Raw genomic sequence first — 18,345 nt, forward strand, 5'->3', positions numbered from 1 at the left:
TGGGTTTGAGTAGGGTGATCATGGCTCGGCACAACATCGAGTGCCGAAGGGCCTGTTCTGTGCTGTACTGTTCTATGTTCTATGTTCTAAATCGCCTTTCAACGTTTTGATCGCTGAGGAAAACTGTCCCAGTTTCCCCAGTCTTTCTGCCTATCTGATGTGACGCATCCCTGGAGCCTTTCTTGTTCAGTCTTCGCATCCTTCTGAAATTACAGTGGCCAGCAATGGACATAGTACTGTAGGTGATAGCCTCACCATTATTATTAATGCAAACTCTAGGCCAATATTGTTTTGTAAAAAAGCCAGCGTTGCATTATTGATTGCAATCCTCGAGTTTCTGATGGCCAGAATTGTATTTCTAGAGCCCTGGTAGCATTATCTGCACATATTTAGCACATTGATTGATTATGCTAAGAGTCTACAATGCTTTTACATGCTGGCGTTGGTGGATTGAATGGTCTTGTTCCCTATTTGGATCATGTGATTTTATTTTACAACCTCTTTTAGCAGGGCCTTCCCCACAAGTTTGTTAGTGCAGTGTTGATGGAATACATCCGGTCTCTAAATCAGTATCAGATCACAGTCCAGGTAATCCAACCCTTTCATTTCAATCAGTAATATCAACATTTGTGAAATTGAATTATTTACTTTCTTTAAAACATTGTATTTTATTACAGCATTACCTGTATGAATTGGTTATAAAAACCCTCGTCCAGCACAGCTTGTTCTACATGCTTCACCAGTTTCTACAGTACCATGTGCTTAGTGACTCCAAACCACTGGTAAGGTACCTGACTTTCTGAACTATTCACCTGACTGTTCAATTGAGCTTTAATCTGATAAACAATATTCATTTCAAACTTTTAACAAAATACTGGAAATCTGAAATAAAACACAATGCTAGAAATACTCGGCAGGTCAGGCAGCCTCTGTGGAGAGAGGAACCGAGTTAACGTTTTAGGTTTGTGACCTTTGGTCAGAACTGGGAAAAGAAGGAAATTCAATAGATTTTGAACTGCTGAAAGGGTGGGGGGGATGGCAAAAGAAAAGAAAGGGGAGGTCTATGATAGTGTGGGAGGGCAACTGAGATTAAATGATAAAAGATTTCATGGCGTAAAACCAGAGGAGGGGGTAACAACCTGGTATGTTATTCCAGTGAGCTCAAGGCAGGGTCTCATCCCTTGACCGGGCAGTTTGCAGCTTTCTGAATTCATAGCCTAGAGAATTTTACAACACTGGAAGAGGGGGCGAGATTCTCTGATCCGGAGGCTAAGTGATGACGCCGTCGTAAACGTCGTTGTGTTTCACAACGGCGTCAACGTGACCTCAGGAGCAGCAATTCTGATCCCTCCAGGGGACCAGCACGGCACAGGAGCGACCCACGCCGCTCCAGCTGCTGATCCGCAGCGTCAGATGGGCGGCGCAGTTCTGCGCATGCGCAGTGCGGCAGGCACCAATGCACACATGTGCAGTGGCGCCGGCCCCGACGCAACATGGCATAGGGCTACAGGGGCTGGTGTGGGAGGCTGGCCCACCGATCGGTGGGCCACTGGGCCAGGCCACAGCGGAGCCCCCCCCCCCCCCCCCGGTCAGACCCACCCCACCACCACCAGGCCGCCCCCGGATGCATCCACGCCGAGATCTTGCCGGGTAAGAGCAGGTGTGAACGGCGCCCTCCGGAGAATCACCAGGTTGGGGCGGCGTGGGGCGATTCGCGCCGGTCCCGGCCTGGCCCTGGGGTGAGAGAATCTTGCCCCCGGCCTTTGGCCCATCATATCCGGCCATCAAGCACCTATCCTAATTCCAGTTTCCAGCACTTGGTCTATAGCCTTGTAAACTATGGTGTTTCAAATGCTCATCTTGGATTGGATCTATTCTTGAAAGGAACTCTCTCCAAACGTCACTACACCGATAATCAAGTAACCTGTTTTTGGTAACTTTATTTATTGGTGGCATTTGAATGTAATGGGATGCTCAATTGGAATTAGTGGCAGGTGTGAATAGGAAGTTAAAGTTATTCCTTTTATTTAAGAACTGTTAACTGATAATTGTAAAGGTATTTATTTGATAATGTGGTTAATTCTTTGTGTAAATTAAAGTTTGGTTTAACATAAAAGATACTATCAGATCAGAGTCGTCATTCCTGGGCTGAAGTATCCTTTCCTCGCAGTTTTACAAATTGAAAAATTGTTTGGGGTCCTTGTCCGGCATCCGAACCAACGTTTGGGGTCGGGTCCGGCATCCTAACCAACGTTGGGGTCGGGTCCGGCATCCTAACCAACGTTGGGGTCGGGTCCGGCATCCTAACCAACGTTGGGGTCGGGTCCGGCATCCTAACCAACGTTGGGGTCGGGTCCGGCATCCTAACCAACATTGGGGTCGGGTCCGGATTCCTAACCAACGTTGGGGTCGGGTCCGGCATCCTAACCAACGTTGGGGTCGGGTCCGGCATCCTAACCAACGTTGGGGTCGGGTCCGGCATCCTAACCAACGTTGGGGTCGGGTCCGGCATCCTAACCAACGTTGGGGTCGGGTCCGGCATCCTAACCAACGTTGGGGTCGGGTCCGGCATCCTAACCAACATTGGGGTCGGGTCCGGATTCCTAACCAACGTTGGGGTCGGGTCCGGCATCCTAACCAACGTTGGGGTCGGGTCCGGCATCCTAACCAACGTTGGGGTCGGGTCCGGCATCCTAACAACGTTGGGGTCGGGTCCGGCATCCTAACCAATGTTGGGGTCGGGTCCGGCATCCTAACCAACGTTGGGGTCGGGTCCGGCATCCAAACCAACGCTGGGGTCGGGTCCGGCATCCTAACCAACGTTGGGGTCGGGTCCGGCATCCTAACCAACGTTGGGGTCGGGTCCGGCATCCTAACCAACGTTGGGGTCGGGTCCGGATTCCTAACCAACGTTGGGGTCGGGTCCGGCATCCTAACCAACGTTGGGGTCGGGTCCGGCATCCTAACCAACGTTGGGGTCGGGTCCGGCATCCTAACCAACGTTGGGGTCGGGTCCGGCATCCTAACCAACGTTGGGGTCGGTTCCGGCATCCTAACCAACGTTGGGGTCGGTTCCGGCATCCTAACCAACGTTGGGGTCGGGTCCGGCATCCTAACCAACGTTGGGGTCGGGTCCGGCATCCTAACCAACGTTGGGGTCGGGTCCGGCATCCTAACCAACGTTGGGGTCGGGTCCGGCATCCTAACCAACGTTGGGGTCAGGTCCGGTCTCCAAATAACATCTTTTGTTCCTTGTCCCATTATTATTTGCTTTGGTCTAGCACAATAATCCCTTTTGTTGTTTAATCTTTCTGAGCCTCCGACGGTCACAGATGCCTCTCTTGTTCCTTTTTCCATCCATTCTCATTTTTTTGTCTTTCATGGGATTTTTAAAATTATTCATTTTTGGGATGTGTATCGCTGGTTTGGACAGCATTTATTGTCCATTCCTAGTTACCCTTTAGAACAGGGGTGGGCAAACTACGGCCCGCGGGCCGCATGCGGCCCACCAAGATCAAGTCATAATGGGGGGGGGGGGTGCTGTTGGGTTACCGGTATAGGGTGGATACGTTACTTGAGTAGGGTGATCATTGCTCGGCACAACATGTGTTTCATGTGAAGTTTCTACTTTAAAATATTAATTAATAAAAATTAATTGCTTTTTTTTCTTTAAACTGAGTTACTTTGTTTTTCAAATAAATGTGTTTCATGTAAAGTTTCTACTTTAAAATATTAATTAATAAAAATTAATTGCTTTTTTCTTTAAAAACCTTTTATTTTGGCTATTTTAAATATTAATTATTTTACTTAATATACTATGCGGCCCTTTAAAATTGTGAATTTCTGAATGTGGCCCTTGCACGGAAAAGTTTGCCCACCCCTGCTTTAGAAGGTGGTGGTGAGTTGCCTTTCTGAACCGCTGTCGTCCTTGAGGTGTACTGTTAGGAAGGGAGTTCCAGGATGTTGCTCCAGCGACAGTGAAGAAATGGCTGATATATTTCCAAGTCATCGTGGTGAGTGACTTGGAGGGGAACCTCCAGGTGGTGGGGTTCCCAGGTATCTGCTGCTCTTGTCCTTCTAGATGTCAGTGGTCGTGGGTTTGGAATGTGCTTCTAAGGAAACTTGGTGAGTTACTGCAGTGCATCTTTGTAGATGGTACACACGGCTGCCATTGTTCGTCGGTGGTGGAGGGAGTGAATGTTTGTGGAAGGGGGAGCAATCAAGTGGGGCTGCTTTGTCCTGGGTGGTGTCGAGCTTCTTGAGTGTTGTTGGAGCTGCACTCATCCAGGTAAGTGGAGAGTATTCCATCACGCTCTTGACTTGTGCCTTGTAGATGGTGGACAGGCTTTCGGGGGTCAGGAGATGAGTTACTCGCCATAGGATTCCCAGCCTTTGACCTGCCCTGGTAGCCACAATATTAATATGGCTAGTCCAGTTCAGTTTCTGATCAATGGTAACCCCCAGGATATTGATTGCGGGTGTTTCAGCGATAGTAATGCTATTGAATGTCAAGGACGGTGGTTAAATCCTCTCTTATAGGAGATAATCATTGCATGGCACTTGTGTGGCACAAATGTAATTTGCTACTTGTCAGCCCAAGCCTGGATATTGTCCAGGTCTTGCTGCATTTGGACATGGGCTGCTTCATTATCTGAGGAGTTGCTAATGGTGCTGAACATTGTGCAGTCATCTGCAAACATTCCCACTTTGACCTTATGATGGAAGTGAGGTCATTGATGAATCAGCTGACGATAGTTGGGCCCAGAACACTACCCTGAGGAACTCCTACAGTAGCATTCAGCTCTTTGTCCATGTTTGATTGAACCAAGACTGCAATGAGGTCAGGAGCTGAGTGACCCTGGTGGAACCCAATCTGAGCGTCAGTGAGCAGGTTATTGTTGAGTAATTGCCGCTTGGTTGCACTGTTGATGACCACATCGGGTGCGGTTGGCTAGGGTAGCATTGCTTTCCGTGGGTGAACTTTCAAGAAAGCCGATCTGACTTCTGAGACTGTGACGGGAGGTGTGGGTGTGTCCGAGGCTTTCGGGGCAGTTGACAATGGTTTGTTGGATTCCTGCTTGAAAAGAGCATAGAATACACTGAGTTCATCGAGGAGGTGTACTCTGTTGACAGAAATTCTACTTGGCTTTGCTTTGTAGCCACAACCGACGAGATCCATGTTGTTAGTCTGTGACTCTAGCTTAGTCTGGTATTGCCTCTTAGCGTTTCTGATGGCTTTGCGGAGGTCATAACTGGATTTCTTGTATAGGTCAGGATCACCTGTCTTGAACGCCTCAGACCTGGCCTTCAGTATGGAGTGAATCTATCGTTAAACCATGGTTTCCGGTTGAGGAACGCATGTACTCCCTTCTTTGGCACGCAATCTTCGACATAGTTACTCATGAAGTCTGTGACCATGGTGGCATATACGAGTGAGGGCCATGACGTTACAGATTGTGGTGGAATACAATTCTGCTGCTGCTGATGGCCCATGGCGCCTCATTGATGCCCAGTCTTGAGTTGCTAGATCTGTTGAAGTCTATCCCATTTTGCACAGTGGTAGTGCCACAGAACACGATGGAGGGCATTGTCAATGTGAAGATGGGATTTTGTCTCCACAAGGTCCAAGTGGTTGGTAACTCTTACCAATACTATCATGGACAGATGCATCGGCAACAGGTAGATTGGTATGGACGAGGTGAAGCAGATTTTCCCTCTTGTTGGTTCCCTCACTGTTGGTAGATTTCCCAGTTCTGGTGGAGGGTCACAGACCTGAAACATTAAATCTGTTTTCTCTGTCCACATATGCTGTCAGACCTGCTGAGTATTTCCAGCATTTTCAATTTTTATTATTAGATGTCATAATCACAAATATTTTGGATGTAAAAGAATTCCAGAGGGGTCCAAGTTAAAGCAAAAAGACGAAGAAAGACTTGCAGTTATATAGTGCATCTCCTCCAGCCCTACAACCCGGTGAGATCTCTCCCCTACAACCCTCTCCGATCGCTGCTCCTGCCCTACAACCCTCTCCGATCTCTCTCCTCCAGCCCTACAACCCTGTGAGATCTCTCCCCTACAACCCTCTCCGATCGCTGCTCCAGCCCTACAACCCTCTCCGATCTCTCTCCTCCAGCCCTACAACCCTCTCCGATCACTGCTCCAGCCCTACAACCCTCTCCGATCTCTCTCCTCCAGCCCTACAACCCTCTCTGATCTCTCTCCTCCAGCCCTACAACCCTCTCCGATCTCTCTCCCCTACAACCCTCTCCGATCTCTCCTCTAGCCCTACAACCCTCTCCGATCTCTCTCCTCCAGCCCTACAACCCTCTCCGATCTCTCTCCTCCAGCCCTACAACTCTCTCTGATCTCTCCTCCAGCCCTACAACCCTCTCCGATCTCTCTCCCCTACAACCCTCTCTGATCTCTCCTCCAGCCCTACAACCCTCTCTGATCTCTCCTCCAGCCCTACAACTCTCTCTGATCTCTCCTCCAGCCCTACAACTCTCTCCGATCTCTCTCCCCTACAACCCTCTCTGATCTCTCCTCCAGCCCTACAACTCTCTCTGATCTCTCCTCCAGCCCTACAACCCTCTCCGATCTCTCTCCCCTACAACCCTCTCTGATCTCTCCTCCAGCCCTACAACCCTCTCTGATCTCTCCTCCAGCCCTACAACCCTCTCCGATCTCTCCCCTACAATCCTCTCCGATCTCTCCTCCAGCCCTACAACCCTCTCTGATCTCTCCTCCAGCCCTACAACCCCCTCCAATCTCTCCCCTACAATCCTCTCCGATCTCTCCCCTCCAGCCCTACAACCCTCTCTGATCTCTCCTCCAGCCCTACAACCCTCTCTGATCTCTCCTCCAGCCCTACAACCCTCTCCGATCTCTCCTGCAGCCCTACAACCCTCTCTGATCTCTATCCTCCAGCCCTACAACCCTCTCCGATCTCTCTCCTCCAGCCCTACAACCCTCTCCGATCTCTCTCCTCCAGCCCTACAACTCTCTCTGATCTCTCCTCCAGCCCTACAACCCTCTCCGATCTCTCTCCCCTACAACCCTCTCTGATCTCTCCTCCAGCCCTACAACCCTCTCTGATCTCTCCTCCAGCCCTACAACCCTCTCCGATCTCTCCCCTACAATCCTCTCCGATCTCTCCTCCAGCCCTACAACCCTCTCTGATCTCTCCTCCAGCCCTACAACCCCCTCCGATCTCTCCCCTACAATCCTCTCCGATCTCTCCCCTCCAGCCCTACAACCCTCTCTGATCTCTCCTCCAGCCCTACAACCCTCTCTGATCTCTCCTCCAGCCCTACAACCCTCTCCGATCTCTCCTGCAGCCCTACAACCCTCTCTGATCTCTATCCTCCAGCCCTACAACCCTCTCCGATCTCTCCCCTCCAGCCATACAACCCTCTCCGATCTCTCTCCCCCAACCCTACAACCCTCTCTGATCTCTCCCCTCTAGCCCTACAACCCTCTCTGATCTCTCCCCTACAACCCTCTCCGATCTCTCCCCTCCAGCCCTACAACCCTCTCCGATCTCTCTCCTCCAGCCCTACAACCCTCTCCGATCTCTCTCCTCCAGCCCTACAGCCCTACAACCCTCTCCGATCTCTCCTCTCCAGCCATACAACCCTCTCCGATCTCTCTCCCCCAACCCTACAACCCTCTCTGATCTCTCCCCTCTAGCCCTACAACCCTCTCTCATCTCTCCCCTACAATCCTCTCCGATCTCTCTCCTCCAGCCCTACAACCCTCTCCAATCTCTCTCCTCCAGCCCTACAACCCTCTCTGATCTCTCCCCTACAACCCTCTCCGATCTCTCCCCTACAACCCTCTCCGATCTCTCTCCTCCAGCCCTACAACCTACTCTGATATCTCCTCCAGCCCTACAACCCTCTCTGATCTCATCTCCAGCCCTACAACCCTCTCCGATCTCTCCCCTACAGCCCTCTCCGATCTCTCCCCTACAACCCTCTCCGATCTCTGTCCTCCATCCCTACAACCCTCCGATCTCTCCCCTCCAGCCCTACAACCCTCTCCGATCTCTCCCCTACAATCCTCTCCGATCTCTCTCCTCCAGCCCTACAACCCTCTCCAATCTCTCTCCTCCAGCCCTACAACCCTCTCCAATCTCTCTCCTCCAGCCCTACAACCCTCTCTGATCTCTCCCCTACAACCCTCTCCGATCTCTCCCCTCCAGCCCTACAACCCTCTCTGATCTCTCCCCTACAACCCTCTCCGATCTCTCCCCTCCAGCCCTACAACCCTCTCCGATCTCTCCCCTACAATCCTCTCCGATCTCTCTCCTCCAGCCCTACAACCCTCTCCGATCTCTCTCCTCCAGCCCTACAACCCTCTCCGATCTCTCCCCTACAGCCCTCTCCGATCTCTCCCCTACAACCCTCTCCGATCTCTGTCCTCCATCCCTACAACCCTCTCCGATCTCTCCCCTCCAGCCCTACAACCCTCTCCGATCTCTCCCCTACAACCCTCTCCGATCTCTCTCCTCCAGCCCTACAACCCTCTCCGATCTCCCTCCTCCAGCCCTACTACCCTCTCTGATCTCTCCCCTCCAGCCCTACAACCCTCTCTGATCTCTCCCCTCCAGCCCTACAACCCTCTCTGATCTCTCCCCTCCAGCCCTACAACCCTCTCTGATCTCTCCCCTCCAGCCCTACAACCCTCTCTGATCTCTCCCCTCCAGCCCTACAACCCTCTCTGATCTCTCTGCTCCTCCTATTCTGACCCCTTGTGCACCACAAATTTCCATCGCTCCACTACTGGTGGCCATTCCTCGAGTTGTTGAGACCCTAAACTCAGGAATTGTCTCCCTGATCCTATCCTCCTTAAACCTAATGTTTTGATGCCGCTTTTGGTCACCTGCTCTAATATTATGCGGCTTGGTGTCAAATTTTGTTTGATAACTCTCCTGTAAAGTACCTTAAAACACCTATAAATACAGGTTCTTGCAGATGGTACTCTTTATGACCCCAATTCATCCTCTCACGTGTCCCTCCCTATCTCTCACTATCCTCTCCAAGGTAGATGTGTGATCCACTGAGGGCAGTATTTAAACCATGTGGGAGGTGTGTGGGGCAGCACGGTAGCATGGTGGTTAGCATAAATGCTTCACAGCTCCAGGGTCCCAGGTTCGGTTCCCGGCTGGGTCACTGTCTGTGCGGAGTCTGCACGTCCTCCCCGTGTGTGCGTGGGTTTCCTCCGGGTGCTCCGGTTTCCTCCCACAGTCCAAAGATGTGCGGGTTAGGTGGATTGGCCATGCTAAATTGCCCGCAGTGTCCTAAAAAGTAAGGTTAGGGGGGGGGGGGGGGGGATTGTTGGGGTTACGGGTATAGGGTGGATACGTGGGTTTGAGTAGGGTCATCATTGCTCAGCGCAACATCGAGGGCCGAAGGGCCTGTTCTGTGCTGTACTGTTCTTTTTTTTAAAAAATAATTTTTATTGAGAAATTTTGATTTTATACAACATTGACGCACCTTAGTAAAATACCGAAAATAACAATAATATTAACAATCATATGCATTCGCCCCATCCCCATGAACAACCCAGCATTTTAACAACAACGCAAATTAACACACTATACAGTTACAGAATAAACACTACTATAATGCCCCCCCCCCCCCCCCCCCCCCCCCCGGGTTGCTGCTGCTATTGACCCAGTTACCTATCTCTGAGCCAGGAAGTCCAGAAAAGGCTGCCATCGTTTATAGAACCCTTGTATTGATCCTCTCAGGGCAAATTTGACATTTTCCAATTTTATAAATCCCGCCATGTCACTGATCCAGGTCTCCACGCTTGGGGGCCTTGCATCCTTCCATTGTAACAGAATCCTTCGACGGGCTACTAGGGACGCAAAGGCCAGGACACCGGCCTCTTTCACCTCCTGCACTCCCGGCTCTACCGCAACTCCAAAAATCGCGAGTCCCCACCCTGGTTTGACCCTGGATCCAACCACCCTCGACACCGTCCCCGCCACCCCCTTCCAGAATTCTTCCAGTGCTGGGCATGCCCAGAACATATGGGCGTGGTTCGCAGGACTCCCCGAACATCTGGTGCACCTGTCCTCACCCCCGAAGAACCTACTCATCCTAGTCCCGGACATGTGGGCCCGGTGCAGCACCTTAAATTGGATGAGACTAAGCCTCGCACATGAGGAGGAAGAGTTGACTCTCTCCAAGGCCTCCACCCAAGTCCCGTCCTCTATCTGCTCCCCGAGTTCCTCCTCCCATTTAGCCTTCAGCTCCTCCACTGACGACTCCGCCACCTCCTGCATTACCTTATAGATGTCAGACACCTTCCCCTCTCCTACCCACACCCCCGAAAGCACTCTGTCCATCGTCCCCTGCGAGGGCAGCAAAGGGAATCCCTCTACCTGTCGCCTAGCAAACGCCTTTACCTGCAGGTATCTGAACATGTTCCCCTGGGGAAGGCCAAATTTATCTTCCAGTTCCCCCAGGCACGCAAACCTCCCGCCAATAAACAGGCCCCTCAATTTACTGATGCCCGCCCTTTGCCACCCCCTGAATCCCCCATCCTTGTTCCCTGGGATGAACCGATGGTTGCCACCCAGTGGAGCCTCCATCGAGCCCCCTGTTTCCCCCCGATGCCGTCTCCACTGTCCCCAGATTCTTAGGGTCGCCGCCACCACCGGGCTTGTGGTAAACCTCTTAGGGGAGAGCGGCAACGGTGCCGTTACCATGGCAACCAGGATCGTACCTCTACATGACGCCATCTCCATTCTTTTCCACGCCGCCCCTCCCCCTCCATCACCCATTTACGCATCATTGACACATTGGCTGCCCAATAGTACCCCAGAAGGTTGAGCAGCGCCAGCCCGCCTCTATCCCTTCCTCGCTCCAGGAACACCCTCCTCACTCTCGGAGTCCCATGTGCCCACACAAAGCTCAGAATACTGCCGGTCACTCTCCTAAAGAAGGCCCTGGGGATAAATATGGGCAGGCACTGAAAAAGGAACAAGAACCTCGGAAGCACTGTCATTTTGACGGACTGCACCCTCCCCGCCAACGACAATGGCAGCATGTCCCACCTCCTGAACTCCTCCTCCATCTGATCTACCAGTCTGGTAAAGTTATGCTTGTGGAGAGTCCCCCAGTCCCTGGCCACTTGCACCCCCAGGTACCTAAAGCTCTCCCCTGCCTGCCTAAGCGGGAGCCTACCAATTCCTTCCTCCTGGTCTCCAGGGTGCACCACAAACACCTCGCTCTTGCCTAAGTTTAATTTATAACCTCAGAAGGTCCCAAACTCGGCTAGTAACTCCATCACTCCCGGCATCCCTCCCACCGGGTCCGCCACATACAGTAACAGGTCGTCGGCATACAACGACACCCTATGTTCCTCTCCACCTCGCACCAAGCCTCTCCACCTCTCTGAATCTCTCAATGCCATCGCCAGCGGCTCGATTGCCAGTGCAAACAACAAGGGGGACAGGGAGCAACCCTGCCTGGTCCCTCGGTAAAGCCGGAAGTACTCCGACCTCCTCCTATTCATAGCCACGCACGCCATCGGGGCCTCATATAACAGCCTTACCCATCTAATGAACCCTTCACCAAATCCAAACCTCCCCAACACCTACCATAGGTACCCCCACTCCACTCTATCGAAGGCCTTCTCCGCATCCAGCGCCACCACTATCTCTGCCTCCCCCTCAATCGCTGGCATCATAATGACATTCAGCAATCTCCGCACATTCGTGTTCAGCTGCCTTCCCTTCACAAAACCTGTCTGGTCCTCATGCACAACCCCTGGCACACAGTCCTCTATCCCGGTGGCCAGGATTTTTGCCAGCACCGTAGCATCCACGTTGAGGAGAGATATGGGCCTGTATGAACCACACTGCTGGGGGTCCTTGTCCTTCTTTAAAATTAACGAGATCAGCGCCCGTGACATCGTCGGGGGCAAAGTTCCCCCTTCCCACGCTTCGTTGAGTGTCCGCACCAGCAAGGGGCCCACTAGGTCCACAAACTTTTTATAAAATTCCACCGGGAACCCATCCGGCCCCGGTGCCTTCCCTGACTGCATCTGTCCGATCCCCTTAACTAGCTCCTCCAGCTCAATCGGCGCACCCAGCCCCTCCACCTTCTCCACCTGCACCTTCGGGAAAGAAAGCCTGTCAAGGAACCTCTCCATTCCCCTCCTCTCCCCCGTTGGCTCCGACCGGTACAGTTCCCCGTAAAAGTCCTTGAAGACCTCATTCACCTCTACCCCCTTCCGCACCACATTCCCACTCTTGTCTCTCACTCCAGCAATCTCCTTAGCCGCATCCTGCTTACGGAGCTGATGAGCCAGCATCTTACTCGCCTTTTCACCATATTCATACACTGCCCCTTGTGCCTTCCTCCACTGTGCCTCCGCCTTTCTAGTGGTCAGCAAATCAAATTTAGCCTGCAGGCTGCGCCTCTCCCCCAACAGTCCCTCCTCTGGTGCCTCTGCATACCTCCTGTCCACCTCCAGCATCTTTCCCACCAGTCTATCCCTCTCACTCCTCTCGCTCCTCTCCCTGTGTGCCCGGATGGATATCAGCTCCCCACGAATTACTGCCTTCAGGGCTTCCCAGACCATCCCCACCTGAACCTCCCCCGTATCATTCACCTCAAGGTACCCCTCAATACTTGCCCGGACCCTCCTACACACCTCCTCCTCCGCCAACAACCCCACATCCAACCGCCACAACGGACGTTGGTCTCGCACCTCCCCCATCTCCAACTCTATCCAATGCGGAGCGTGGTCGGAGATTGCAATGGCCGAATACTCGGCCTCCTCCACTCTCGGAATCAGTCCCGTACTCACCACGAGTGCTGTACTGTTCTATCTATCTATCTATCTATCTAACATTCCCATTCAATAAATGCATAACAGTCACGTTCAATTTTGGAAAAAAAGATATTGATTTTAGATGTGCTTTTATGTTCCAGGCCTGTCTGCTTCTATCGCTGGAGAGCACCTACCCTCCTGCACATCAACTCTCCCTGGACATGCTGAAGGTAGGAGCTCACATTGGGGGTGAAATAATCCCTTAATGCTTTCTGGCAGCATCTTTCTCACTTAATCGTGACCACCCTCCCAAAGGGCCCTATAAGACAGCCTGGTTTGGTCAGAATTTAATGTCAATTGATGGATTCTTTATAACTTAAACCCTTGGTCAAGCAAGTTTGGCTTAAAATAGATTGTGTCCATTTAGCCATTCTCTTAAATAATCCATTGCACAATCAGAGAATCATACAGCACACCTCAAGGCAGTTTGGCACATCACGTCTGTGCTGTCTTCTTGAAAATGCTTCTCTTTCCCCAAAGCCTTACAAATTTTGGACTTTGTTGATTGGGCTTTTTGTCATCTGTCTTGATATCTCCTTTTGGAGGTCAGTGTCAAATTTGTTTGATAATCACTCCTGTAAAACTCCTTTGGATATTTTATTATGTTAACGCTGCTGTATAAATGCAAGTTATTATGTATCCAATGCAGCAGCTGTGTAACTCATGAATTGGACACGTGTGATTTTAATAGCCCCAAGTGAAATGGTTAATATTATGGCTCAGACACTTTCTCTAATGCTGAGCAAGCAATGTTTGATTGTAAACTGTTGGGATCAAGAAAACACTGGTTTCAGTCTCGAGAAGCACCTGCTTTCAATCGGGACAATTCTGTGAATTGTCCCCCTACCCAAAACACTTACACGTGACCAACAGTCGAGGGAACATTATGTTTGGTTCTTCCCCTGCCACATAATGGAATGCAGACACTCAGTCACAATTCCAAATTAGTCACTGGTGTGAAGTAATAAAGGACAGTCCCGCACAAGGTGTTCCAGTTCAGGAAGAAATGGAAGAAAATAAATGCGAAACCTTCACACGATGATATAAGAATGAATTGACCATGCAACATCTTGTGATGATTCAAAGAGCTGTGATGGGGAACTGTTTCAAGCATATACCGTATGTATCCACTCTTACCATGCTGAACCCAAATATCTGTACCAGGTAGACTGTCCATGGCTAAATGGTTTCTGCTTGTTATATTGAAGTTACAACACTTATTTATTGCCAGTGTTGTTGTTCCATCTCCATTGTCTCCTCCTGCCCTCATTAACTTCCTTGATTTTATCCTTCTTGTTTATCCAGCTTTCCCTGAAATGCACTGATGCTCTTGTACGCCTTGTCAGCAATGATTTGGGTCAAGATTCCCTCCACAGTCATTGGGTATTTTTAAAATTCATTTCTGGGACACTACCAGTGGAGGTGCTGGGGTGATAAACTTCTGAAACAATCGACCGGCTGACTTTTGTTTTTAAAAAAAAAAAGCAAATAAAATACTGCTCTGAGGTAGTCCTGTCTCGATATGCAAATAAAAAGCAATCGAAACAGCAAGAAATAACACTATGGCTAGGGCAGTGGTTGTATTCTGTTGCCATGGTATACACTTCCAAGCTCACCTATGAGGTACATCACTTGCTTCAAAAATGAATGCTACGTTTCAAGAATTATCAATGTCCACACCAATACGATCCAAGGCTTCAAACACTGCACAAAATTTAACGTTCAATTTCTAATAAATAAATAGGACCTTGCCCTCACTCACCCCTTTAAACAAAATCTCATAGAAATCTAACAAGTAAAGATTATCAGTATAGCTGCTAATGCCAGAATTTCTACTTTTGATTATGTAGCTTCATAATATATCATGGTTAACATAGTTTCCTCAATAGATTCCTGTTGGGTTATGCTAATGAATGTGTGGTATCAAGAAGCCTTAACAAAATTGGAGTCAATGGAAATCGGGTGGGTGATAGAGAAACACACTCCTCTGGTTTGAGTCGTACCTAGCACAAAGGAAGATGGTTATAGTTGTTAGAATAGGGCAGCACGGTGGCACAGTGGGTTAGCACTGCTGCCTCACTGCGCCCGAGGTCCCAGGTTCGATGCCGGCTCTGGGTCACTGCCTGTCTGGAGTTTGCACATTCTCCCTGTGTTTGCGTGGGTTTCGCCCCCACAACCGAAAAGATGTGCAGGGTAGGTGGATTAGCCACGCTAAATTGCCCCTTCATTGGAAAAAATGAATTTATAAAAAAAGGAAATAAAAAATAGTTGGAGGAAATCATCTCAGTCCTAGGGCATCTCCTGAGGGAGTTCCTCAGTGTGGAACCTGGGCCTTATCATTTTTAGATACTTCAGTGACCTTCCCTCAATCACAAAGTCAGAAGTGGGGATATTTATTGCAGACTTTTCAGTACCTGCAGCTCTTGGGAGAATGATGTAGTTTGTGTACACATGCAGCAAGACTGTACGTTTGCTACTTGGACTGCTTTGTGGCAAAATGTTACTTGTCATTTAGTTCCAGTCAATAACCATCTTGATTGACATTTCTTGTCACATGTACTGAAGTACAGTGAAAAGTATTTTCCTGCGGCCAAGGGAATGTACACAGTACGTACATAGTAGACAAAAGAATAATCAACAGACGACATTGACAATGGTACATCAATAAATAGTGATTGGTTACAGTGCAGAACAAGGGCCAAACAAGAGCAGCACAGGGCGTTGTGAATAGTGTTCTTACAGGGAACAGATCCGTCCAAGGGAGAGTCATTGAGGAAACTGGTAGCCGTGGGGAGGAAGCTGTTCCTATGTCTGGATGTTCGGGTCTTGAGACTTCTGTATCTTCTGCCTGATGGGAGGGTCTGGAAGAGGGCAAAGTCTGGATGTGAGGGGTCTCTGACAATGCTGTCTGCCTTTGAGGCAGCGGGAGATGTATACAGAATCTATGGGAGGATGGCAAGCTTGTGTGAGTTCACCACACTCTGCAGTTCCTTGCGGTCCCGGGCTATGGCACATCTGTAGAAGTCTTGGAATTTTGTGGTGAGTAACTCCCCCTGACTTCCCAAAACCTTTCCACTATCTACAAGGCACATGTCAGAAGTGTGACAGAATACTCTCTGCTTGCCTGAATGAATGCAACGCCAACACTCCAGTTCGACACCATCTGGGACAAAGCAAGCTGCTTGATTAGCACCCCTTCCATAAACAACAATTCCTCCACCACTGGTCCACACTGGCAGCAACACCATCTACATGATGCACACTGCCACTTGCCAAACCTCCTGTGACCTCTACTACCTAAAGGGAGCATACACATGGGAACACGACAACCTGCAAGTTTCCTCCAGGGCGCACACTATCAGTGTCAGAATGTAACTCCTTTCTCATAGAACTCTGGGTCTACCGACACCTCATGGACTGCAACGGTTCAAGGTGGTGTCTCACCATCACCTACCAAATGCAATTAGGCATAGGCAATAAATGCTGACCTTGCCAGTGACATCCCACAAATGAATAAAAATCACTGCAAACTAATAGTCTATCGTCTGAATCCATGGCTCGCTTTTCACAAGTAAAGTTTTGTAGCAAACTGTCTTTTGGCAGTCGGTCTCTCACCTGGCTGTTCAATAAAAGAGATAACGACATGCTAAATGAATGGCGATTTACTGTAGTCATTCTTTCCATCTAATCAACAATGCAAAATTAATGTTGACAAAGCAATTTCTCATTCTAGAAAGCACTAACACTGTATGCATTGTACTCTTGTTGGTAATGTGATTGACTTGGCTCAGGATGAATAGTTTTTGAAATTCCACTATTGCAGAGACTCTCCACAGCCAACGATGAGATTGTGGAAGTTTTACTATCCAAACACCAGGTTCTAGGTGCACTGCGGTTTGTTCGAAGTGTTGGCAGCCATGATAATATCTCAGCACGCAAGTTCTTGGATGCAGCAAGGCAGACTGGAGATGCAATGCTGTTCTACACCACCTTCAAATTCTTTGAGCAAAGGAATCAGAGGTTACGGGGAAGTTCACATTTTACACCAGGTAAATACAGATTACTTTCGGCATGGTGGTAGGGAGGGAGAATAGTCCCATTACTACAAAAAAGGTGCATTAACCGCTATTTCAAAAGATTAGAGAAGTAGTTTTCCTCAAACGAGGGTGGTCTTAAATGAGCAGTAATCTTCAAGTGTATTGAAGCACATGAGCATAAGGAGTAGGTAATTCAGTGTAATCATTGGAAAATCTCATTCTCCTCTGACCTTAACTCCACCTACCCTTGCCTTAACAAGCCAAGTGGATAATGGGGATCCAGTAGATGTTGTATATGTGAACTTCTGGAAGGTGTTTGATAAGGTGCCACATAGAACATTACAGCGCAGTACAGGCCCTTCGGCCCTCGATATTGCGCCGACCTTTGAAACCCCTCTAAAGCCCATCTACACTATTCCCTTATCATCCATATGTCTATCCAATGACCATTTGAATGCCCTTAGTGTTGGCGAGTCCACTACTGTTGCAGGCAGGGCATTCCACGCCCTTACTACTCTGAGTAAAGAACCTACCGTTGACATCTGTCCTGTATCGATCTCCCCTCAATTTAAAGCTATGTCCCCTCGTACTAGACATCACCATCCGAGGAAAAAGGCTCTCACTGTCCACCCTATCTGATCATCTTGTGTGCCTCAATTAAGTCACCTCTTAACCTTCTTCTCTCTAACGAAAACAGCCTCCAGTCCCTCAGCCTTCCCTCATAAGATCTTCCCTCCATACCAGGCAACATTCTTGTAAATCTCCTCTGCACCCTTTCCAATGCTTCCACATCCTTCCTATAATGAGGCGACCAGAACTGCACGCCGCACCAGAGTGTTTGTACAGCTGCAACATGACCTCATGGCTCCGAAACTCTACCAATAAAATCTAACACACCATACGCCTTCTTAACAACCCTCTCAAACTGGGTGGCAATTTTCAGGGATCTATGTACATGTTCACCGAGATCTCTCTGCTCATCCACACTATCAAGAATCTTACCATTAGCCCAGTACTCTGTCTTCCTGTTATTCCTTCCAAAATGAATCACCTCACACTTTTCTGTATTAAACTCCATTTGCCACCTCTCAGCCCAGCTCTGCAGCTTATCTATGTCCCTCTGTGATTTGTAACATCCTTCCGCACTGTCCACAACTCCACCGACTTTAGTGTCATCTGCAAATTTACTCACCCATCCTTCTACGCCCTCCTCCAGGTCATTGATAAAAATGACAAACAGCAGTGGCCCCAAAACAGATCTTTGTGTTACACCACTAGTAACTGGACTCCAGTCTGAACATTTCCCATCAACCACCACCCTTTGTCGTCTTCCAGCTAGCCAATTTCTGATCCAGACTGCTAAATCACCCTGAATCCCATGCCTCCGTATTTTCTGCAATAGCCTACCATGGGGAACCTTATCAAACACTTTACTGAAATCCATATACACCACATC

General features: G+C 49.5%; 1 protein-coding gene across 7 annotated transcripts in view; it reads left to right on the top strand.

Moving 5' to 3' along the window:
• Positions 1-18,345, top strand: part of rmc1 (regulator of MON1-CCZ1) — a 63,566-nt gene that overhangs the window by 38,423 nt on the left and 6,798 nt on the right. For 4 of the 7 annotated variants that reach the window (XM_038808540.1, XM_038808543.1, XM_038808542.1 and 1 more), the window contains 4 exons: positions 508-588; positions 678-782; positions 12,954-13,022; positions 16,676-16,901. In XM_038808540.1, the coding sequence (XP_038664468.1) occupies positions 508-588; positions 678-782; positions 12,954-13,022; positions 16,676-16,901 (481 nt within the window). Of the gene's footprint in view, positions 1-507; positions 589-677; positions 783-12,953; positions 13,023-14,157; positions 14,906-16,675; positions 16,902-18,345 lie in introns of those variants that run through there. The other 3 variants (XM_038808541.1, XM_038808544.1, XM_038808546.1) reach the window with 3 other exon arrangements.

The sequence above is a fragment of the Scyliorhinus canicula genome, chromosome 10 (genome assembly GCF_902713615.1).
Source record: "Scyliorhinus canicula chromosome 10, sScyCan1.1, whole genome shotgun sequence".
NCBI classification, from domain to species: Eukaryota; Metazoa; Chordata; class Chondrichthyes; order Carcharhiniformes; family Scyliorhinidae; genus Scyliorhinus; species Scyliorhinus canicula.